Raw genomic sequence first — 26605 nt, forward strand, 5'->3', positions numbered from 1 at the left:
CCCCTGGGACCGGGCTGTGGCTCGGGGTGGGGTAAGACCACTGGTTCTCAACATTAGGGTCTGGGGCCCATCGGCAGGGTGTCCTAAATGGACCCTTACGGGTCTGTATGTAACTCCGAGGGTGTACGAAACGGGTCTATTTGGTTCCATTCGTGCACTCTCTGAGTTAATATAAGCACGGGGGGTTTAACAAGGGTTGCCAGATCTGCTTATTATAATTTTCCCGCAAGATTTTATTTTCAAATAGCTGATGTATATGTTAAAGTGCTCATGACGGCCCATAGTCGCTTCTTTTGGGCTGGTTTTTCCTAGACCTGGTTGCTTGTTTCTCTCACAGCATCTGGCAACACATGCCCCCCTGGTGGTCCCCGAACCCGACGTTGACAGCCAGTGGGGGGGGGGGGGGGGTAGACTCGGGGCACAGTAGCCGTCTTAAAGCAGCGCTGAGGGGAAGTCCCTGTGCGTTTGAAGTAGGGACCTCAGAACGGCTGTTTACTCTGGGGGGGTCGGGGGAGGGGCGCGCCGGCCCCGCCGCACAAGAATGCCTGTGTCCAGTGGTGGAATGTAAACCAAGTACATTCACTCAAGTACTGTACTTTGAGTACAATTTTTGAGGTACTTTTACTTCGCTTGAAAGCATTTCCATTTTGACATCATTTGTAGGCCTACTTCTATTCCACTGCATCTCAGAGGCAAATTATTGTAACTTTTTACTCCACTACTATAAGTATTGGACATCTTTAGTTACTGGCTTACTTTGTCGACTTATTATTAGTTCAAAACATACGTTAACCACATAAAGACATATTTAATGCTTCGGCTATTTGAAAATAGACGATCTCCAAGCTCACGTCATGTCGCGAAAGAATTTAACAACATTTTGGGGATTTGTTAAAAACTTTTACTCAAGTAAAGTTTTAGGGTTAGGGTTATTTCGTTGTCTTTATATTGCGGTATTGCTACTTTTACTTAAGTCAAAAAGAAAAGAAAACTGAGTACTTCTTCCTACTGCCGCCTGTGTCATGACAGGAATGGCAGCGAGGAGGAATGCGCTCCACAATCCCAACACTGTAGGGGCCGGGGGCACGGCCGAGGTGGCAACCATTTCTCCCTATTTATTTAAGGCCGCCACTGCCCCCTCACTCAATCACGGGCTGTGTGTCTGCCCACCTCAGCATCACTGGAAGAAGTGAAAAATGGCCCCCACCCTCCTTTTACAGCCTCTCTCTCGCCAAACACGGCCGCCTGTGAATCCTCTGCCAGATTTGTTTGATTCCATGATTGATCATTGCTGCCACTCGCTAGGGGGCATTGTGAGCTTGTAGATTGGTATTTTTTTGTGTGCTATTTTTGGATGCCACCATTGTACAACAAAGTATAACACAGGGTTGAGTGGATAATCAAACTAATAGTAATGTAATCTGAGTATGCTAATACAATATAACTTATACAATTGGGGTGGTTGTATTTTGTCTCCCTGCTCTTCTATTGAGACATTTAGATCGTGTTAAAGGTCATGTCAGAAAGTAGCAGACAAGCTCACAACGATGTGATTTTCTTGATATTTTCTAGCTAAAGCTTTCCCCATAGTAACATAAAACTGAAAATACACTGGTATAGAGCCCTGAGGGACTCCAGGGGTTTAAGTGCTTAACAGAGGCTGGCCTTGGCCATAAAAGTAGAAAGCAAAGTATTGCCAGGGGAAAGTGCTCTCTTTCCATCAGTAGTAGCCAGCGATGGGAAAGTACTGTAACTAAGTACATTTACTCAAGTATTGTACTTAAGTCCACTTAAGAGTTTTTTTTTTTTTACTTCACTTGAGTATTTCCATTTTTAAAATATTTATACTTCTACTCCACTACATCTCAGAGGCAAATATTTTACTTTTCAGATTGAGGTTATTGTTACAAAACATACATTAAACACTTAAGCCCTACATTACATTATAAATTGACTATTCGAAAGTAGCAGATCTAGCTTGTAGATCTGCTATTCTTCCAATGATTTTGACACGTTTTGAAAAGTTGTGAAATGGGACATTCTGCATAATGATGACTTTTACTTTTGTTACTTTAAGTAACAAAAGTAACTTGTGATGCCAATACTTTTGAGATTCTAACTTCTGATTTCTACATTGTGTGGTATTGCTACATTTACTTAACTACTTCCACAATGCATACAAATGCATTGTTCTTAAGGTCTAACACAGTTTCTAGATATAGTAGAATTTAAAACTGCACAAATTATTTATAAAGCAAGGAATACATTACTACCTAGAAATATACATAAAATGTTCAAGGATAGGGAGGGGAGTTATGAACTGAGAAGGGAACTACATTTAAAACAACCTATAGTTTGCACCACTCTGCAGAGGATGTGTATATCTGTGTGTGGAGTGAAGTTGGTGGTGGTAAGAATGGTTTACCGGAGGATGTCAAGCATTGTAAAAATGTCATACAATTAAAAAAAAACAGCTGTTGAAGCAGATTATTCTGGGGAAATACAGACTTGCTGATTGAGGGATTTATAGACCATAGTAATTATATAGCCTACACAGTATCTAACTCGAAAAAGTGCTTCCCGGAGCACAGGTCTCCACCAGGTCAGGTAGGTTATTGTGGGCCAGCAAAGTTGATGGAATATGAAGAATTTGACAGATTTGTCTTGATCACATGACTATAGAGATAATGTGTACCGATTTGCGTGATGTGTGGACAAAACGGTAGGAGTAATATCAATATCTCCTGCAAAGGAAAGGCATAAATAAGCTTTGACTTCAGCCTATACATTTTCGATCGACCAGAAAAAAATGTTTAGATTACAGTATGTAATGTGTTAATGACTGTTGATGAGGATCTGAATACAAAATCCAAACTAAGGTACTTTGTAGGCCTATTGGCCCCTGGCACTTGAACTGAGTAGCTGCATTTAACGAGCAGAGCTCATTACCAAAAGGTTAAAGATACATTCACACGAGCAGAGAAGTGGCATGCAGGCCTATTGTCAGGGAGATTAGCAGTGTTTGTTTTGTAAGACATATTGGACCATTTAGCAAACATGTACAGTAGAGTGAAAGATGGAAAAATGAAAAATGTGAAGATGGAAAATGTAAATCCCACTTCAAGTCATTAACTTGAATCAGTGGCCATGTTGTTTGGGTAATTAAGTCCAATTGTCATAATAACCAGCCACATGTTTGCTATTGCACAATTCAGTCAGGAACACTCTCGTCATCGATTTAATCATTATTGCAACAAATGGAGTTAATTTGGTGCTGACGGCTCCGCTCTTATGATGCTCGCTGAATTAGGAAAGTATAATGTGGGGTATTTTTATCGTAAATTACTGCCGTACTTCGCCATACTATGTCACACAAAAGTAGCAAAAATAGCCGATCTAGCTAGATCTGCTATTTTTGAATTGGAATCCTGGAAAGTAACATTTTTATTTAATTTCAAACGCATTTAGTTATACTTATGTTAACTTTATTAACTTAAGTACAAATACATTGGACATACAGAAGACAATATAATTTTAATACTAGTCATTAAGCTACTAATCTAGACTGAAGTAATTAAAGCGGGTCACGTTTGCATGTTTGCAATTGTAACAGCGGAAATCAATAACATATCATTATTCTGATATTAACCTGTTGGCCGCATGAAGGCCGCCAGTTGCCCATGTATGCCATAAGAGCGGGTCCAAAGAAGACCTTGAATTTCAGTTTTGAATACAAGTCCACTCAGTATCTGTGTTGAAGTGTCCCTGAGTCAGACACTTAACCCTGACAGCTCCCCCCTGAGTGCTCATAATGACCATCTGAGAAGCCATCAGCTGCAGCATGAGCTGGAACTGAATTTTCCCCATGGGATTAGTAAAGGCAAGGCAAGGCAAATGTATTTGCATAGCACATTTCATCAGCAAGGCAATTCAATGTACTTTACATTTGTAAAAAACTTACACCTGCACACCTAGATTAAAAGAGCAGCAATAGTAGCAGGTGTGTAGGCTACACAGTGAACATCAACAATGGAAATGGCCCGCACACTGCCAGCTTGCACGGTACATGAAGCAATTTATTAGAAGCAACGTTTCAGCCATGCCTGAGGAAGGTCATGTGGGGAAATAAAAGCAAAAGAAATGAAAATAAAACAGAAAATTACAGTGCAGAAGAATATTTAAAGAAATCCCAACAGAACGCTTTTAGCTGTGATTTAAAAGATCTCAGAATTGTATAATGTTAATAAAGGTATAGCTTTTTCTTTGTTTCTTTCTTTTAAACATTTGAGCCATGCAAGACTGTAGAACTAGGAAGGTGGAGGCTGTGGTGATGGAGAAAAAGCTTTGCCAGGAGGAGCAGCATTGGTGTAGCAGAGATCGTGTTGGACATATTTAACAGCTTGGGGCGGCAGCAAGACACTTAAAGGAGAGATCCGCACATTTTAAGTGTTATCTTTGATGTGTCGCTAATCACTCACCAACATTGAAAGGGACGTTGAGTTATTCCCAGAGAGTCCCCTTCGTCCAGTCTAACGACCCCCTCCGTTGGCATAATGGGAGCCCGTGGAAGGCTGAAATTCGCCTAATATAACAGATGCAAAGTTAGTTTTTTCTCTACTCCTGCTCATTGTTGAGTGTCATGATACTCAAACATGCACGCGAACGAGCGAACGAGCGACCATTAGTGCAGAACGAGACGACGCAGGTTGCTTGTTTTTCCATAGACGCCAGGTTCTATGGAAGAAACAAGCAACCTGCGTCATCTCGTTCTGAGCGTACGGTGTTGGAGCTACGGGATGCACCTCTGTGGTCAGGATGGTTATGTCTGGGAACTCCTGGATTATGGACTTGGCTCCATGTGGAGTGGAGAAGAGACCAGTGTTGATTTCGTCGACTAAAACTATGATGAAAAATGCTCGTCGACTACCTTTTTTCACTGACGAAAACTAAATAAAAACTAAATAAAACTAAGCTTTGATGACTAAAACTAAGACTAAATATAATGACAATTTCGTCAACAAATAAAAACTAGACTAAAAATGTTAGTGAGGGAGGTAATTTTATATTTGGTTGCACTCGGGTGTTGCGCTCTGAAAATAGCAGATCTACAAGCTCACAACGCGTCGCAGCGCGACGCGTTGTGAGCTTGTAGATCGGCTATTTTCAGCATGCAACCAAGTGTAAAATCAGGTATTACGACGCCATCAAGGCACCGCCAACATACATTTTAGTCGACTAAATCAACTGTAGATTTAGTCGACTATAATTTTATGATATTTAGTCGACTAAAACTAGACAAAAACTAAAACATTTCAGATGACTAAAATATGACTAAAACTACATGGAATTTTATTCAAAAGACTATGACTAAAACTAAATCAAAATTAGCTGACAAAATCAACACTGGAAGAGACTAAGCAGAATGATGTGTTTGGGTTGAACTCCGTGTTCTATCAGAACTCTGACAGCCTCGATTACAGTGTTCCCTGTACTGAGGATGGGGTACATGAGCAGCACTTTCCTCCTGTACACGTCGGGGGGGGGAACTTTGCATAGTAGACCTTTGCTTTCTGGGTCTCCTCGTCGCTCTGGATGAGGATCTTGCCGATGCGGCAGATTGGAGTCAAGTAAATTACTTGAGTACATGTACTTAGTTACTTTACTCCACTGACTGTAACAGCTCCTGATTAACAGGTTGCATGGTTTCCTTTTTGCTGCCGGTGTGTGGATGTAATATTGTATAGCGCTTTTGGATAAAGGTGCTATATAAATGCACAATTTACCATTTACTTGAACCGTAGCATCCCTATTCAGGGGGCAGCATTTGTCAAAAATAGCAGGTCTACAAGTTCGCAATGGTCACACAACTGTTCAAAAAAACGTTTTGATTGGTTATTTGCAGAAAAGAGATTTGGTGTAGAGGGGGAAAGAATAGTGCAGAGCCAACTCCTATCAAGTTGACCAAGTATAAAGAGTTTAAGTGGTTAAATGGACCTCTGGGTGAGAATGGTCTGTTGATTGGAAACGTAGAAATGTGCGACTGATTAGAAAAACGTATTCAATCAGCAGACTGACTGTGACAGTTGATTACAGCTGGGGTGTAAGAACCCTGTCCTGCATTAACCCATTGAGACCTGGAACTGTGTCATTTTTAGATTTGAGCTAAAAAGCATTATTTTACACTTTAGGCTATTCAAAAATAGCAGATCTACAAGCTCATAGCGCGGCACCGAGTGCCGCGCTACGAGCTTGTAGATCTGCTATTTTTGAAAAATCGAGAAAACGTGTGCAAATTAATATATTTATATGCTTTTAAAGTGAACATTTTAAACTCAAATCTTTGCTTCTGAGGGGTCCGTCGAACCAAATATTTTGATGGGGGTCCGCGGCCAAATACATATCATTTTGGGGGTCCTTGACATGAAAAAGATTGAGCACCACTGATATAGAAACATACGTTTTTCAGAAAACTGTTGAGATTTAGGAGACGTGTAGAATCGGCTTCAGGTCTCAATGGGTTAACTAGCGCAACGCTCCATTTCACAATCATTGGCACCACAGTTTATATTTTTCACAACTCTAGGCCTGAAGAAAAGTGTGGTTGAATGAATAGATATAATTACTGCAGTGGAAAGATTCCCTGAACTTTTGCACCGGGAGCGACATGTTTGTTTTCAAAACCAAATGAGATGTAAATTCTAAAACACACATGGCACAGATGTACACATACACACCTCATGAATAGGTTTAATTGCTTCATTTATACTAATTAACTAAATAAATATACCCCCAGAAAGCGTAATCACACAATTTAACCAGTTAAGCCCTATTTCAAAAAGACAAATAGAGGAAATAGGCAATTTTCAAGCTCACAACATGTCACATTGCTCGTATTTCTCTTGTTGTTTTTGTTTTCTTTTTAAATTGTTTGTAATGTTTTAACTTTTGATTTTGCCTATGATGACATGCCAAGTGCAGCTGTTTTTCTCCGCTCGCTTGTTTGCTTCCATTACAATGGTATCGTGCTTCTCATCCCCGTTTGTTTTCGTTTGATTCACAGAAGTGAGCTGATTAGGCTTCATAATCATTCTCAACGAGCTCTCTAAATTAATTAAAAAAAGAAAGAAAACAAAAATCAGGCCATTATTATGGTAGCACAGCATGCGGCTTTTATTTATGGCTCAAAGCAGTGGTTCTCTAACTGTTTAATTTCAAGGATGGTTCTTTGTTCTTTTGCTCTGTTATGATTCATATGAGCATGTACTGTATGCTACGGTACGTGATTAACCCATTAAGACCTGAGGCCGATGATACAAATGTCTTCTAAATCTTAACAGTTTTGTGAACAAAACATACGTTGCTATATCAGTGCCGGTACTCGAACTTTTTCATGTCAAGGATCCCGAAAATTATATGTATTGGCCACAGACCCCCATCTGAAAATGTTTTGTTCCAGGGATCCTTAGAAGCAAAGATTTGAGTTCAAAATGTTCTCTTTAAAAGTATATATATATATATATTCAAAGATTTGCACAAATGCTCACGATTCTGCCAAAAATTGCAGATCTACAAGCTCATAGCTTGGCACGAAGTGACCCGCTATGAGCTTGTAGATCTGCTATTTTTGAAAGTGTAAAATAAAATGGAACCATGGTTCTTTGGACTTTTGCTCTGCTATGATTCATATGAGCATGTACTGTATGCTAAAGTACGTGACACATTCAATCACTTAAACCCTATGTACTTCATTGACTGGAGGTTACCCAGGGGTCTATACTAGCTCTTCTCCTTTATTACATCTACACCAAATCTCTTCGCTTAAAATAGCCAATCCAAAAGCTCAGAACGCCTTTGGGGAACGCTAAGGGTCATGTGATTAAACAGAACTCAAACTTTCAACCATGAAGTTGTTCATTCAATCATGAGGTGTGCCACACATCTGAATAGATGTAATAGTTTGTCTCTTAGTCTTGCAGCTTCTTATGCAGTTAACCGCATAAATCCTAGCGTCCATTTGACGAAAACAGCTGAACATTTTGGTGAATATAGCCACTGTAGAATGTAGTTATTTGGACCACCAAAGAAACTGTAAGATTTGGACTGTATACTAGCCTGTATAATCCTCAGTATCAATTTAACACCGGGTATTATTGACCTATTTTCCAATGTTGTATTGCAAATGTGAATGTATTGTGGTCCTCTGCATGTATTTGCATGTTTGAAAATGTGAAGATGCATCTTTGATGTATTGTCAGCAGCAGCCTGTGCATTATGCAGATTTATTCATCTCTGATGGAGGTCCAAATGACTTTCTGCGATTACCGTGAGCCACAAGGTGTACCCTAGTGCCACTAATTAGGGGTGTGTGTGTGTGTGTGTGTGTGTGTGTGTGTGTGTGTGTGTGTGTGTGTGTGTGTGTGTGTGTGTGTGTGTGTGTGTGTGTCAATTTAGTACATTATAGTACAATACTTTTCTTAGGGATTATACTATGATCAATTTTTCGATTAATCGAATAATCGAGAAGCATGTTTTAGGTGATAGGGCTTAACCCATTGATACCTGGAACGCATCTGTGTCACTTTAGATGTCTTTGGCTATTCAAAAATAGCAGATATACAAGCTCATAGCGCGGCACCGAGTGCCGCGCTACGAGCTTGTAGATCTGCTATTTTTGAAAAATCTTGAAAAATACTTTTTAATATTTTTTTCCAAAAAACTGTTAGAATTTAGATTTTTTTTTTAGAAGCGGCTTCAGGTCTCAATGGGTTAAGTGGTAAAAAAAATAGCGTCACACTGCATTGTGCCTAAATACCCAAAATAGGGACGCCAGGTTTAAAGTGGTTAAACGTTGTCTTTTCCTGGTATTTTCCTTATTACATTTACGGAACGTATCAGACTGTTGTAGATGAGTGAAATGATCCACCGTTTCATGTCTGTCTCCCTGTGCCGTACAGAGCCAGTGCTGGATGTGGCGAGGGCCCTTGACACGGTCGCCAGTCGGGTGAACAAGACTGTCCGCAGGCGGCGCCACGCTGGGGATGACGACTACAACATCGAAGTTCTCCTGGGCGTGGACGACTCGGTGGTGCGCTTCCATGGCAAGGAGCACGTGCAGAATTACCTGTTAACCCTCATGAACATAGTAAGTTCAAACCGTGAACGCTCACCTCTGAAGCCAGTCAGCGCAGGGTAAAATATTCACACTTTGAGTTCAGTCGTCGTTGCTTTGTCTGTGTTGCAGTGGTGATTTTGACAAAAAAAATGTATAGTTCATAGTCTTTTGAATAAAATTCTATCTAGTTTTTGTCATATTTCAGTCATCTGAAATGTTTGAGTTTTTGTCTAGTTTTAGTCGACTAAATATCATAAGATTATAGTCGAGTAAATCTACAGTTGATTTGTCGACTAAAATGGATTTTGGTTGGCCTTGACGGTGTCGCAATGGGCTTGGTTGCATGCTGAAAATAGCCGATCTACAAGCTGCGACACGTTGTGAGCTTGTAGATCTGCTATTTTCACCCGAGCGCAACCAAACATAAAATGACTTTTAGTTCTACTGGATCTCTTCACCACTAGTCCCTCCCTAACATTTTAGTCTAGTTTTTATTTGTTAACGAAATTGTCAATATATTTAGTCTTAGTTTTAGTCATCATAGCTTAGTTTTCATTTCATTTTTATTTAGGTTGCGCCAACTTTCCTGTGCACACTGCCAGTAGGCCCACAGAAGTACCTCCACTAAGTCTGTTCTTTTCTACACGTACTGTATGCCTTACTTATACTATAGTGGAATATTTAACGTACATTTTATAATGCTCAATTTTGGAGTCATATATGTCATAGATGACTTATTATCACAGGCTGACCATATGAAGTCCTGGATTCACATTGAAGCAACGCAGGCCCCCCCAGGATGTGGATCCTAAGATCCACTTGATTAGAATTTTTCGATTGATGACCACCCTCTTAGATAGGATGTCCACACTGTAGATCAGCTGTTATCAGGGCGCGACAACCACTCACAACTAAGTATAACTCAAGCTTAAAGGGATAGTTCACCCCCAAAATGACTTTTTTTCTATCGATTAGTCACCCCATGGAGAGTTGAATTCATGTGTTTTTGTCGCATTCCTTAGCCAATAATTTGATGACCAGCGGACCGATAGGTAGAGGTTCCGGTAGGAGACACAAAGGAGACTCTTTGTGTGTCCTACCGGATCCGCTGCCGGTCATCAAATTATTGACTTAGGAATGCGACTAAAATAAAACAAAAAAAATATCCATGAATTCAAGTCTCCATGGGATGACTAATCGATAGAATCTTTTTGGGGGGGGTGAACTATGCCTTTAAGCGTTCACTCTTCTCTGTCTATTGTAAATTTGTCCTGCACCTTCACCTGTATCTCTGTCACACTGATGAACTGCACAGGAGAGACAGAATTGGAGTCAGAAGATAAAACTGTCACCATATTGACATTGGCACAACATGTTCTCCATGTTCTCCTCTGCTGTGGTTTGGTGAGCTGCTGTGAATGTGAATGTATTGACGCGGTCCTGTGGAGTTCAGTTGTCGTTGCTTTGCATTAGACACGGGATGGTGAATATTCCGCGACTCCGCTGTGCAACAAACACATTTGCATTGTTTATTTGTATTCGATACGGGATGGTAAAATGATATTCCGCTGTGGAAAAGCAAATAATAATTCAGTTGTTGTTGCTTTGTCGTCTCAGAGGCAAGCTGTATAGAAGAGGGTCGTAAGGTGAAATGATATACCGCGGTGAAAGAAAAAACGTGTTACAAAATGTGAATGTATTGACGTGGTCCTGTTGTCTGTAGTATATGCGGGATGGTTGAATGATGTTCCGCTGTGAAAAGAAAAAAGAAAAATCAATATAAAAAACACCAAAGCGTGCTCATCTTCACCACCTGGACGTAGTGCTTCTGCATTTTATCCCGACGCGTTGTGAGCTTGTAGATCTGCTATTTTCAAATAGCTGATGTACATGTTAAAGTACTCATGTGGCCCATAGTCGCTTTTTTGGGGCTGGTTTTCCTAGACCTGGTTGCTTGTTTCTCTCACAGATTCTGGCAACACTGCTAGACCCCCATCAGAGCCATAAAGAGAGTTCTGACACTAGCGTCGACTCCCATTGTAAGAATGGAATGCGGAAGTGCTCTGTCTATCTCAATGAGATAGTTCCAATGTTTGGAACTATAGCCCATAGGAACCCGCTTTGCGGCGAGATCAAAGCGTGTCGTTACTCTCTTTTCTACACTCTGACCCCCATCAGCCCAGGGCTTCCTAAACCCTGTTCAGGAGCAGCGTTATCCCCAGCATTTCTGGGATATAACCCAAAAACAAGGTTCAAAGTAAAGCAATCGAATGTTTGTTATCTGATCAAAGAGGCCTGTAAGCTGGAGTTGAATGGAGTGCTCTGAGTCTTCTGAAGACTCTAACCGTGGGCTCTGACTGCTTAACCTGGGACTTAAATACAATGTGTGAAATAAGGTTAAGTGAGGCCTGGGCTTTCTGTGGCCTAGTTTAGCTTGGCGTAGTTTTAGAAACACTAGTGTGTATTTATGTTTTGGGCTTGGATATCTATCAGTAAGACCAAATGCTTTTTCTTTGGCGTTTGAACAACACATCTAGATAATCAGAGGCAATCCTCATGTGCCATTCACTCGAGATTGAATTCATTAGAATCGTCTTTACTCATAAAGGGACTAAAGTACCTAAGAAACCATCCATATGTGCCTCCAGGTGCCAGAACCATAACTCTATTAATCCATTAATAGCGCGGCACCGAGTGCCGCGCTATGACCTTGTAGATCTGCTATTTTTGAATAGCCCAAAGAAATCTTACAATGACACACGGATGCGTTCACCGGAATGAATGGGTTAATTTTCTCAGAAGAAGCTTCCGCTGTGATGTCTGTCACATATATGTGTGTGACAGTGCGGACCCTGCTGTAATGATGAGCCTGATTGAAAAGCAGGCACAATGCCTCCCCCCCCCGCCCCCCGCGGTTTTCACGCTGTCTACATACTGTGCATTCTCTCTGTGGAAGACGGTCCCTGCTGTTCCTCAGCAATACATCTGTCCCTGATCAAAAGCATGGAGAGAGGAGAGAGAGACTGTTCTACTGTAGGTTGATGGAAATGAATGTATGAATGCCCACTCACACGCGCTCAACACTTATTCTGATTGTTGACGAGCTGTGGGGAACGGTGCTTAATGCGTTGGGACCGGGAACGCATCTGTGTAATGTTTTTTTATTATTTCTTTGGGCTATTCAAAAATAGCAGATCTACAAGCTCGTAGCGCGGCACCGAGTGCCGCGCTACGAGCTTGTTGATCTGCTATTTTTTGAAAAATCGTGAAAATGTGTGCAAATATTTGAATATATATTCTTCTAAAGCGAACATTTGTAACTCAAATCTTTGCTTCTGGGGGGTCCCTGGAACTAAACATTTTGAGATGGGGTGGACCGCGGCCAAATACGTATCTAAAAATGTTTTCTGAATCCTAACAGTATGTTGCTATATCAGTGGTACTCCATGTCAAGGACCCCCAAAATGATATGTATTTGGTCGCAGACCCCCATCTCAAAATATGTTGTTCCAGGGACCCCCCAGAAGCACAGATTGGAGTTAAAAATGTTCTCTTTAAAACATATACTTTATATTATTCAAAGATTTGCATAAGATAAGATTGTAGATCTGCTATTTTTGAATAGCCAAAGAAATCTTAAAATGACACAGATGCGTTCCCGGAGGGAATGGGTTAAACAGAAAAGATGAGGTTGCCACTGTAAAAGACATAAAAGGCATAAAAGCAATGAAACATTTCAATAATTGAGGACTAGAAGTTTGTTTCGGCGCTGCACCAGGCTTCTATTGTAGCAGCTGTCTGTCTATTGAAAGTCAACTCTGAACCGAATTGTGTCACTATTGATTTTAGTTGTCGTAGGAGTGCGCGTTGATTTCTTTTAACGGCACAAAGCAAGTGGCAATGTTCTTGATGACCTTTTTGTGCATTTGAATAGGGTGCCCATGATTTGCTACTTTCTTTTCAGTTCCCACTTTGAATGACAGAAACGGGGTCTCTTGCAGTGCGTCACAGCTTGTCACGTTGCGTCTAGACCTGTCACAATCATTACTTAATTGCATAATCACGATCATTTGAAATAATCACAATTATTTTTTGCATAATCGTCCATTCATCTGTATAATTAATCTCTTGAAACATGTTCATAATTATAAAAAAAATAGTGTAAATGCCAATGCCAAAAACACGATTAATTTGTATGACTAATCGTCAGGTAAAATGTCATGATCGTGACAACCCTAATTGCGTCACACAGCGTGACGTGTCGTGGGCTTGTACATCTGCTATTTTCGGTGCATGACACTGGCGGCAGTGTAACTCAGGCTTTTATCCGCTCTGCTTGACTGTTATTTGGATCAAGACGACGGCTTTGGAAATATCACCACATGTTGGCTTAACCCATTGAGACCTGAAGCCGATTCTACATGTCTCCTAAATCTCAACAGTATTCTGAAAAACGTTTGTTTCTATATCAGTGGTGCTCAATCTTTTTCACGTCAAGGACCCCCAAAATGATATGTATTTGGCCACGGACCCCCATCAAAATATTTTGTTCCAGGGACCCCCCAGAAGCAAAGATTTGAGTTACAAATGTTCGCTTTAAAAAAATATATATTCAAAGATTTGCACACATTTTCACGAATTTTCAAAAATAGCAGATCTACAAGCTCATAGCGCGGCACTCGGTGCCGCGCTATGAGCTTGTAGATCTGCTATTTTTGAATAGCCAAAGTGTAAAATAATGCTTTTTAGCTCAAATCTAAAAATGACACAGTTCCAGGTCTTAATGGGTTAAAAAAAAACGATTAAGAACATTCTCATCTTACGCCCATTAGGGAAAATGCTCAAGCATCAGCAGCAGTCAGCATGGGTGCCGAGTGTCGGATATTAGCAAGACATCTTGTTTTGTTGGACCCACACTTAAGCATGGCCAGTGGTGCATGTGTGTGCGGTCATTATGGACTCTTCCAGTAGAGGTCCCCGCTGGCTTTAGCTGAAGGCTTCAGAGTAGTGATTACTCTGACCCACACCCAGGCTACAGCAATGTCACACCACAACATCTATTCTTTTTATTTCCCCCCTCTGGGAATGATACATTCCCATTCTCACAGCTGTGCAGCGCACGCACGCACGCACGCGCGAGCACACACACACACAAACACACACACACACACACACACACACACACACACACACACACACACACACACACACAGTTTATTATTCTATTCAGTACGTCTTAAATGCAGTTGCTGAGTTGCTGTTGCCGTCGTCTTTCCTTACATTACAGTACATACAGTATGGAGATTAGAGGGACAGACTCCTATTTATAGATCTCAGAGCCAGCACCTTCGACCACCTTCGACAATATTTCCTTCCTTTATCTCTCTCTCTCTCTCTCTCTCTCTCTCTCTCTCTCTCTCTCTCTCTCTCCAGCATTTGATTTCCAGAACTAGACGGCATGAAAGCACTTTCAATGCTTGAAGTTGTTTTCGGTTTCAACGTGTACTAGTCTAGCCCATTAAGATCTGAGACCGATTCTACAAAATGTCTTCTAAAACTGTTTTTTTTTAAAAGCCTATGTTGCTGTCAGTGGTTCTCAAACTTTTTCATGTCAAGGACCCCCCAAAATATATATATATTTGGCCGCGGACCCCCATCTGAAAATAATTTGTTCCAGGGACCCCCAGAAGCAACGATTTGAGTTACAAATGTTTGCTTTAAAACATACATATATTAAAAGATTTGCACACATTTTCTCGATTTTTCAAAAAATAGCAGATACACAAGCTCATAGCGCGGCACTCGGTGCCGCGCTATGAGCTTGTATATCTGCTATTTTTGAATAACCAAAATGTAAAATAATGCTTTTTTTTAGCTCAAATCTAAAAATGACACAGATGCGTCCCAGGTCTTAATGGGCTAGGATAGCCTTCGTAAAGTAACTCTTTACAGCTCTGTGTCTTGGCACTTCCAACCCTTTTAACCTGTGCTCACAGCACAAGCGACACAGCCAACGGCATGGCATTCATTTCCAACACCAGCTGGACTGCCCTGAGCGACATGTACCAATTTCGACATCTGCGTGACTTGGCGGCAATAAAACGTTGAGGAAATTCAATGGTTATGCAAATGAGCAGCGACAGATTCAAGTGACCCCAACAAGCAGCAGCCAATCATGGCACACGTGTTTCGTTTTCTTTTTCCACGAAACGCTCCCAAATTTTAAACTAGGTAACTTTAAATGAGCTTTAACCACATGAACCCTATAGCATCCCCATTCTGGGTCTGTCATAATGGCTGAACATTCGGCAAAAATGTCCAGACAAGCTGCAATTGTCACAAAGAGAAGTCTAACACACTTCAGCCAGTTAAAGGTAGAAGGGCTCGGTGCTCAACAGGGACAACTTGAATAAGGAAAAAAAATGCTCTTTTTAAAACATACTGAAACAATTTGCCCATTTTTGCCCAAAGTAAAATTCGGAGTGCTCTAGTATTATTTGGGTATTCTCTTTTGGAGTGCCCAGGTATTTTTCTTCTTATTCAAGCTGCAATTGTACTTCAGCACCACCAGAACACAGAAAGTCTGCAAATGGAGGAGTTGGATGCTCCTTCGCAGTGGCCTTTATCAGAGCATGTAATGACTCTGATTGTCCTTGGTGAGTGCTACGTCAATGGATGTCTTTTTAATACAGATAATCTGCATTTCTCATATCCTGTCAGGCACAGCCATACGAGAAGTAATTAAGTAATTAGGTCAGAGATTGTATTGTCGGCATCAGCCGAGAACACAGGAGTCTACAGTATCCCTGTTACAATCTTATTTTTAACTCTATGGTTACAATGCATTAGACCACTGGGAGACCCAGTAGTTACCACATGACTACCGCCCCAAGCCTTACTACTCATATTATGCTGATTTGGCAGCACACAGGATATGTATCATATGAGAAAATCATATGAAAGTCATATGAGATATACTGTACACGTAGCTAAATGTTCTTCCCCTATCATTTCCATCAGTAAGCTGTCTTAACCTTCACCAGCATCTCTACCATGAGGATGCTTGTGTGCAAGGTCGAGAAAGTCACTGTCATTCCAATGAAAATGCCTATTGCTGGGAAGGAAAAAGACCTAGAATAAGATTCAGTACATTACAGTTGCCCAAAGATAAAGGAGGGATGGCTCTCCCAAATTTAAGAGAATATTACCATGCAGCACAAATGCGCCCACTTATTTACTGGTGTAGTGCAGACTACACGGCTCGGTGGAAGGAAATTGAGACACCTGGGTTTGCATTCCCGATTCAAACTTGTATTGGAGAAAAGGAGGTTCCGGCAGGGGTAAGGAGTGCGATAGAATTAGACCCAATAACAAGCTACACTTTAAATACATGGTACTCCATTGTAAAACAATTGAAACTGGGAAAGGAACTTGGCCTGTTGAAATGGGTTGCATACGATGGAGCATTTAAGCCAGGGCTACTGGACCTGAGGTTTAGACAGTGGATGGAACTGGGTGTGACAACCATGTGCCTGTTGATTAAGAAAAATGAAATGATAAGTTTTGAGGAATTAAAAAACACATACGATTTGGCAAATCAGGATTTATTTAGATACTTACAAATAAGAGACTATTATAACAAGAAAATTAAAACAGCCGAGGATGAAATCCATCCCTTAATAAAACTCTTTATACGGGCATATGGTGAAGTTGTACCCAGGACCATATCTAAAGTATATTCATGCTTGATGGAATCCAAAAAATGCTCAACAATATATGTTAAGAGTAAATGGGAAAAATAATTGGGTGAGGAGATTCCGGAGGAGACGTGGTATGGTATGTGGGAAATGCATCAGACAACAACGCAGTCAAAGGGATGGAGGGAATTCATATGGAAGAATCAAATCCGGTATTTTATCACACCCCAGATTAAAAGCAAACAAATTAAGAATCAACAGCTATGCTGGAGAAACTGCGGAAACTCTGACTCCAATCATACACACGTCTTCTGGAGCTGTACGAAAATCCAGCCTTTCTGGGAAACTCTGCACTCAACAATATGTGAGGTTTTAGGCTATGAAATTCCCCATTCTTGTCTTGTAATGTATTTGGGTCATATGGAGGGAATTGTACATCCAGGAGACTGTTATCTAGCCAAAATCCTCCTAGCGGCTGGGAAAAAGGCTATCACCAGGAACTGGCTCAAGACTGACGCACCGGACTATACACAGTGGAGAAATATAGTGGACAATATTCAGGATATGGAAAAATTGACATTCAAACTGAAAATACGGGAAGATCTCTATGAAAAAAGATGGGAAAAATGGATAATATACATAATCTTAAGAGAAGGGATGTGATGATGTAAGAAAATGAGGTTAATGTGCACCCCCACAAAGGTCTAAATAAGGTAATATGTAAATATATTTTCTGTTTTGTTTTTTGTTTTTTGTATTTGTTTGCCAAAGTTCTTGTAAATGTCTGTTCTATGATTTGTTTTGTTTTATTTTATTGAAAAAAGTGATAAATGTAACTACTTGAAGTATCCTCAATAAACACAAAGTTATAAAAAAAAAAAGAAAATGCCTATTGCCTACAGATGTGTAAAATATATAACCCCCCCCCGTGCAGTCTTTTACAGTTATATGTCTATAGGAGCCCTCTTCTGCAATCAAGAAGGTGGAATTAAATTGTAATTTGGCAGATGTCACAGCTGGTAGTATTTGTCTGCATAACAAGGCCTGCCTCGACTCTTAAGTTAACACCACTTTCAACCTGGTGTCCCTGGTGTCCCTATTTTGGGTTTTGAAAGGAGCAAAAATAGCAATAAAACTGCAACGCACTCTGAGATTCAATGCCACAGACACACACAAACACAATTATTTGAAGTTTTCTAATAATTGTTGTGGAGTAAAAGTACAATATTTGCATCTGAGATGTAGTGGAGTAGAAGTAAAAGTGTTGAAAATTATATACTCCAGTAAAGTAAAGGTGCCTCAAAATTGTACTTAAGTACAGTACTTGAGTAAATGTACTTTCCACCACTGACCAAGGAGATGGTCGTGGATTATCGCAGGAGCAAGAGAGGTCCGTCCGGTCCCTAATGTCATTCATGGGGAAGTGGTGGTGATGGTGGATAGCTACAAGTTCCTGGGAGCGCACTAGAACAAACAACTGGACTGGACTGTACAGTAAGGGCCGGACTAGAATAGATTGTTCTTTCTGAGGAGGCTGACGTTCCTTCGGTATGTGTAACAGCATGCTGCAGATGTTCTATCAGTCCGTAATGGCTAGCTCTCTCTCTCTCTTGTTTGCGATAGCATGCTGGCGGGCTTACAATAATGGCAGGGACACCAGCAACCCGAACAGGCTGGTCGGGAAACCCTGGCTCCCTCCTGCGGGCTAGCCTGGACGGGGGGGGGGAGGAGGTGATGAAGGTGAATATAGCGAGGAAGCTGGACATGCAGCCACTCAAATCACCCTTCACTTGGAGATGGCGGGAAGGTTTAGCAGCAGGTGTGATGGTAGGTTCATCTTCCCCACGGGGACAGCCAATTAGACGTAGACGGTCCTTTGTGCTGCGGCTGCTTGCTAGTTATGAAGGTTTATAACGAGGCACAACAATGGTCGCTCAGCTATGTCAGTAGACTAATTGCTCTGAAACAAGCAGTCCCGTACGGCGTGGATACTATTAGACATGCTTACTGGGCGTTTCCTTGAATAAATGCAAGAGTTGCATACTGTGCAAGACAAATGAAAATGTTCCTTTGTCTCTGCACTGCTGAGGATGTATAGGGTTGTATATCGTATGTTGCATATTTTATTCATTTTTCCCCCCCATCTTACTGATGGTGTTGCTTTGACTGTGCTGTCTTTGGTGACTTAATTTCCCTTGTGGGATCAATAAAGGTCGTATCTTATCTCTCCACAATAGTGGTTCCCAACCTTTTTTCCTTTGTGCCTCCGTCTTATATCTAACAAAAGCGCAGCCCCCTGCCACATGCACAATCACGTGTGTTTTTGAAATCTTTTGTAAATTTCTATTTTTTTTTTTTTTACATTTTTCTTCACAATGATGTAGCTGACCTGGAACGCATCTCTGTCACTTTAGATTTCTTTGGCTATTCAAAAATAGCAGATATACAAGCTCATAGCGCGGCACCGAGTGCCGCGCCATGAGCTTGTAGATCTGCTATTTTTGAAAAAACGTGAAAAATATATTTTTATATTTTTTTCCGATTTTTTTTTTTAGGATTTGGATTTTTTTTAGACGCGGCCTCAGGTCTTAATGGGTTAAAGGTAATGTAAGGAGAAAAAAAAGAAAAAAAAAAGGGTCTCCCTGTCTCAGAAAATACATTTTCAGTTGGGTTGCCAATTTTAGCCAATCAGGAGAGAGTACTCATTTATCAGCTTCAATTTGCTAGTGTTCCACTCAAAAACATTTCCAGACCCTGAGGTCTTGTTTTTGGGGCTCCTCCTCACCATCCCTCACAGCAATAAGCGATAGAGCTTTCAGTGTGGCAGCCCCTGCCTTCTGGAACTCTCTCCCCATGGAGACATTGGACTCTTTCAAGTCCGCACTGAAGAGACACCTGTTTACTCAGGCTTTTTGCAAATAGTTTGTTTATTTTTTTGTATTGTAAAGCGTCGTTGGGTTTTCTGAAAGGCGCTATATAAATTCCCGTTATTATCATTATTTAAAATGTTCCTGCTCATTTGTTTGTGTCATCACTTCTAATTTCACTTGTTCATCCTGCATCCTGCGTGAGTTCTCTCTCCTGATTGGATACAATTATTATCCCGACCTGAAAATTAGTGTTCTGTGTTTACTAAAGAGCTGGAGAGACAGGGAGACCCCTGTTTCTGAACAAACACTCCATAGCAATATCAGAAAACAGAGTTATTTAATACTTAATTTAACCCCCCCCAAAAAATCACTTAGTCTACCTTTAACGTTAACATGTTGGACCACCTCCCCCGTAATCTTTGGGACCCCAGTTTGGAAACCACTGCTCCACTGCGTGGCAGATACTGCAATAGAGGTCATGTTCACCATGCCATGCTGTGGCAGTATCGTCTCATTTACCGTCTCCATTTGCCCCCTGTTCTCTTTTATGTAGGACACCGCAGTGTTAAGATGAGGCAGATAAGCCTTCTGAGAGATCACTGGCCCACAGAACATGATGACACGCAATCACAAAATGACATCTCATCATGTCCCCACTGAGAGAACATGCTTTCAGCTTTGCTGCACCGCGTCATTCTCTCTCTTTCTCTCTTCCCAATTTTTAACCCATTAACCCATTGAGACCTGAAGCCGATTCTACATGTCTCCTAAATCTCAACAGTTTTCTAAAAAACGTATGTTTCTATATCAGTGGTGCTCAATCTTTTTCATGTCAAGGCCCCCAAAATTATATGTATTTGGCCGCGGACCCCCATCAAAATATTTTGTTCCAGGGACCCCCCAGAACTAACGATTTGAGTTAAAAATGTTCGCTTTAAAAATATATATATTCAAAGATTTGCACACATTTTCACGATTTTTCAAAAATAGCAGATCTACAAGCTCGTAGCGCGGCACTCGGTGCCGCGCTATGAGCTTGTATATCTGCTATTTTTGAATAGCCCAAAGTGTAAAATAATGCTTTTTAGCTCAAATCTAAAAATGACACAGTTCCAGGTCTCAATGGGTTAAGACCTGAAGCTGATTCTACAAATGTCTTCTAAATCTGCATTCATCTTGACAGTCAGTCGCATGCAGCAAAACCCTCAGTGGAAGGCGGTGCTGAGAAAATGCAACAATCACCTACAGTTTTCTGAAAACGTATGTTTCTATATCAGTGGTGATCAAACTTTTTCATGTGAAGGACCCCCAAAATTATATGTATTTGGCCACCGACCCCATCAAAATATTTTGTTCGAGGGACCCCCAGAAGCAAAGATTTGAATACAAAGTGTTCGCTTTAAAATAATATATATTGAAATATGTGCACACATTTTCACGATTTTTCAAAAATAGCAGATCTACAAGCTCGTAGCGCGGCAGTAGGTGCCGCGCTACGAGCTTGTAGATCTGAGCTTGTGTATCTGTATATCTGCTATATCTGCATCTGGTCGTAGGGTGCAGCCGCCAGGGAACGAGGAAGCTGTGGGGGTAAATAGATTTTGTGTGACAGATGGTGCAACTGTTGGCGTTTGAGGCAGCCTCTTTGGTCAGCAGTGAACGCGGTACAATAGAGGCCTCTATAGACCACTGAAGTCTGATGTCACTGCCACTAGAGGGCGCTGTTTCACGGGTTCGTGGCTTTATTTTTTGTGTTGAAATCCCCATTTGGGAATCTTAGATCACGTCATATAAGAACTGTGTTCCAAACATAAACACACCACCTCAGCCTTTTTGTCAGGGGGTGGCTCTGCATCGTTTATGATATTCATTCATATTTGATACAGCCTGTTTCTGGCGAAAATGGAATGAATTCTGCCTTAAAAGTCTTAAGAATTACTACTTCCGGGTCTGATATCACTGTCCCCACAGCAGCCGCGTTCATGGGAAATGTAGTCTTTGGGTTGTTTGACTCGTTTCTAGTGTTTATATTGTGTTACTCTTTGGGTAAATGTGTACATTTACACCTTCAGTCGATGCTTTATATCCATATGAGTAAAATCGCCGGGGTGGCGTGTTTATTTTTGGAACACAGTTCTTATATGAAGCGATCTATGATTCCCCAATGGCCATATCAATACAAAAAGTAAAGCCATGAACCTGCGGAATGCGCCCTCTACTGGTAGTGACGTCAGGACTTCGGTGCTCTATAACGGGGCCTATACATGCCAGATATAATGTGTACCGATTTGTGCGAGTTTTGGACTAAATCTGTAAGTGTGTTTTGAAGAAAATGCAGAAATGGGCAGGGCCTTTTTTTTTAGTGGTGCCGAAGGCAACCACTCCTATACGTGGCTTTGTCTGTGTGTCCGTATGTCTGTATGTCCGTGTGTCTACCAAGCTAACATTGGTCAAGCATCACGTGACACGTGACAATATGTTGAAAGGGTGTGCTTTGATTGGCTAGCGAGACGCATGACGAAATAGAGCCCTATAAATAGGTGTGTCACTTTGAAACATGTATACATGTTTCAAAGTGACATCAGTGCCATCAGCTAAGCTAACATTGGACATGTTAGCTTGGCCGATTGAACATGTTAGCCAAGCTAAGCAAGGCACCACTCACTTCACACAGGGTGTGATTTTTTAATTGTATGACCTACGGTTCAAGAGTTAGAGGCCAAAATGTGAAGTAGCCTGTTATAGTGGATTTTAGAAAATGTATTCCTGTATTTCCTTGGCCTACTGGGAGTGTGCTTGCAAAGTTTCACAGTGGTCAGTCCAGCTGTGCCACACACACACATACACACAGACACAAACACAGACACACACACTTACAGACCCGCAGACAGGCGAAAACACAATAAATATTATTGTCTCAGACCACGTGCTTGTTGTTGTGAACGAGGTCCTTGGGCATACGGCGCGAGGCGTGCTGTTCAAGGAGCTAATCTGCTCATTGATTTCATTATCAGCTGGGGCGCACTCCCTCTGACTGCATCACTGCTGTTGACATAAAGTAGATGACCTAATCCATTCGTCTTTTTCAATCTCTTCATCCAGTGGCAAGAGTAAGCCTACAGTATATATCACACAATACAGTGTGGTGTGGAGATGCATGGGTGGATATCTGACGGGAGTCAGATAAGTCGATGAAAATGCTAATGACATTGAGCTGAATGTCAGATGTTGTGTCTTTTGCTGCATGTATATCTGCATTCATCTTGACAGTCAGTCGCATGCAGCAAAACCCTCAGTGGAAGGCGGTGCTGAGAAAATGCAACAATCACCTACATTTGTTTGGTCCGTTATTTAGGACTGGTTCACCCCTAATCCTGTTTAACCCTTTAAGACCGAGAACGCATGTGTCATTTTAAGATTTCTTTGGCTATTCAAAAAGAGCAGATATACAAGCTCATAGCGTGGCACCGAGTGCCGCGCTATGGGGCCACGGGGGCCAAATCAGTTTGGCCTGTTTTGAGACCAATTCATAAAACCCCAGATATCCTGTGAAAGCCTGAATGCTCAAACTGGGGTATTTTTGGGGATAGAAGAGAGGTAGGGGAGACCAAAAACACACAAAAAAGAAGGAAAAGTAAAAAATCATGGTGTAGTCCCTTTAAGAAAGGTATCTGGTGTTAAAATATGTATTAAGTATCAAAAGTACAAGTATCAAAAGTAAAAGTATAAATAAAGACCTTTTCATAATATAAAGAAACAAAACAGCCAGAAATGTTGTCTACTTCTACACTACTTCTCTACTTTTCACTACTTTCAGAATAATGTACCTTTCAAGTAGTTCAGCAATTATTATTTTTCCACCATGTAGCTGGCACATCAGCATACTGTACAAGAGCACAAAAGGGGTTTTGAGTGCAGTTCATCCATCACGGACCAATGGGACCATCCATTTGTAACTATTTCTGAGTTTTGATTGATTTGGTGGATGTTGTCAATTACACCCAAGAAATGATTCTCCTTATCCATCCATTAGCTTGTATGTGTTAGTTTCTGTGGATTTTGTCCATCTTTCAGCTTCTCCATCTTCAGCCCCTTCAAACACACCATAAGAGCTTGTGCTCTTATCACCTGGGTGCTAAAAACTACGGTACTGTAGATGAAAAAAACGTTCATTCATACGAACATGTAAACACTTCACCTTGCCAGCCTCTTCACACAAAGACGCTTCCATGCATTGTTGTACGATGAATAGTGACAATAGAAGGTTGCGTTGCAATGCGCCGTAAGCTTGTAGATCTGCTATTGTTTCTTCAACAGATAGGACCCCCAAGAATCTGTGTAAACACTCGCTTAATGTATGTCTCTCGTTGAGGCTTTTGTTTTGTTTCCTCCGGCTTAACGAGCCCCTACAGCTTAACGAGCCCTCTTAACTGTCATGACGACCGTGACTCCTAGGAGGCCGCAGCAGCGCTGTTGAAATGCCACTTCAACACGAGCTGTCATTTAAGTGGAATGAAATACAGCAGAGGTCTGCACTCTGAATAAAAAAAAGACTGAATAGGAGACAGTCATATAAACATCTCACATGGGGACATGCTTAATTGGCACAATCCTCATTCTCATCACCCCTTAATCAGACTGGAAATATATAGACTTTCATTTTATAATTGAAGTCAGTGGGGCTATAGGATAAAATTCATCCTAGATACGTCATAGACGACTGTTCAGGTGAACATTGGAGCCACGCCGTTCCCAAGTGATCTCGAGATCCACTATGATTGAGTTGACCCAATTGTCACTTCAGAGAAAGAAGTGTTCTCTTGAAATTGTAGCACATTTGAAGCCAATTTGAAGCCTTAAAATTATAGCACATTACTATAGACATTACTGTTACGTAAGTGGTACAGAGAAAGTGTGGGAAAAGTTGATGACCTAATCCATTCGTCTTTTTCAATCTCTTCATCCAGTGGCAAGAGTAAGCCTACAGTATATATCACGCAATACAGTGTGGTGTGGAGATGCATGGGTGGATATCTGGCGGGAGTCAGATATGTCGATGAAAATGCTAATGACATTGAACTGAATGTCAGATGTTGTGTCTTTGCTGCATGTATATCTGCATTCATCTTGACAGTCAGTCGCATGCAGCAAAACCATCCTATGATTAAGGGGATGGGTGTTTCTGGCTCTGCACTCTCCCTGTTTGCATCCTACCTGACGGGTCGCTCCTACCAGGTGATGCTGAGAGGGTATCAGAACCACACAGACTCACTACTGGGGTTCCTCAAGGCTCGGTTCTGGGTCCTCTTCTTTTCTCTCTCTACACTACATCTCTTGGTGCTGTCATCCACTCCCATGGCTTTTCCTACCACTGCTATGCCGATGACACCCAGCTGATCCTCTCATTCCCCCCCTCTGACACACAAGTGGAGGCACGCATTGCTGCTTGTCTAGCTGACATTTCGGAGTGGATGTCGACGCACCACCTGAAGCTCAACCTGGACAAGACCGAGCTGATGTTCCTCCTGGGGAAGGGTTGTCCGCGCCGAGACATGGCCATCACCATTGATAATGCTGTGGTGACGTCAACTCCCCACAGTGGTGGAATGAACTTCCCACTGATGTCAGGACAGCAGAGTCACTGCCCATCTTTCGCCGCAGACTGAAAACCCACCTCTTCAGGAAACACTACCCTTCCTCTTTGTCTGGCTTACTTGTTGTTAACTAGTTGTACGAACTCTTGTTTTATTGTTGTACTGTTTTATAGGATCTTGTTTAGTCGATACACTTTTTGTATTAGCTCTTGCTCATTTGATTTTGCTATTTTGTCTCATCTGTTTAAGAAAGTAGGTAGCTGATATATAGCACTTTTACCTTAGCGCTAGGTATACTCTTGGTTGCTTGTTTTTGCAGAAAATGCACTTAAGACCTCTGGTGATTAGTAGTTTTGTTCCCTACCTATGTTGAATGCACTTATTGTAAGTCGCTTTGGATAAAAGCGTCTGCTAAATGACTGTAATGTAATGTAATGTAATGATTGAGTTGACCCAATTGTCACTTCAGAGAAAGAAGTGTTCTCTTGAAATTGTAGCACATTTGAAGCCAATTTGAAGCCTTAGAATTATAGCGCATTATTATAGACATTACTATTACGTAAGTGGTACAGAGAAAGTGTGGGAAATTTTTAGCTGTCATTTGAGATTATATCGATTTTTATACACAAAAAAAAGTACTTTTCTCTGGCAAGGTATCAAGCTTTCTTCTTCTTCTTCTAAAGTAGCAGTGCAGGATTTGAAAAAGTCGTCCTCACTCCAACTCTATTGACTATTAACATGACTACACAGTTGACAGCCATGCAAGTGGGGAAAAAAACGAACAATTTGGCTGTTCAAAAATAGCAGATCTACAAGCTCATAGTGCGGCACCAAGTGCCGCGCTATGAGCTTGTAGATCTGCTATTTTTGAAAAATTGTGAAAATGTCTGCAAATCTTTGATGTATTTTTTTTAAGCGATCTCTTGGAAAATATTTTGTTCCAGGGACCCACAGAAGCAAAGATTTGAGTTACAAATGTTCGCTTTAATTATATATATATATATATATATATTCAAAGATTTGCACACATTTTCACGGTTTTTGCAATGCAAGTGGGGGAAAAAACTAACATTTCACTAGTCTGTTCAATTTATGTATGTGACTGATCCACTGCTTCTAAGAACATATGGTACACCATCTACCTCCCCCCCATCCCTAGGGGAACAGATCTACCTGGTTTATTTGATCCTGACTCCCCCATTCATACATTCTTCTTTCTTACAGTACATATACTATCTCTTACATTTTTTTATCTCATGCAAAACATGCCACCCACATCTCCCTCCCTACAATTCAGAACCCTGCATTGCAGAACCCTGGTCACAACGCAGA

At 41.2% G+C, this 26605-nt stretch overlaps 1 protein-coding gene across 1 annotated transcript in view; it reads left to right on the forward strand.

Annotated features, from left to right (window-relative positions):
* adamts3 (ADAM metallopeptidase with thrombospondin type 1 motif, 3) overlaps positions 1 to 26605 on the forward strand; it is a 209088-nt gene that overhangs the window by 86668 nt on the left and 95815 nt on the right. Inside the window, exon 5 of the mRNA XM_084055325.1 lies at positions 8955 to 9142. Within this exon, the coding sequence (XP_083911451.1) occupies positions 8955 to 9142 (188 nt within the window). The remainder of the gene's footprint in view (positions 1 to 8954; positions 9143 to 26605) is intronic.

This window comes from Gymnoscopelus microlampas (genome assembly GCF_963454915.1).
Source record: "Gymnoscopelus microlampas genome assembly, chromosome: 4".
Lineage (NCBI taxonomy): Eukaryota > Metazoa > Chordata > Actinopteri > Myctophiformes > Myctophidae > Gymnoscopelus > Gymnoscopelus microlampas.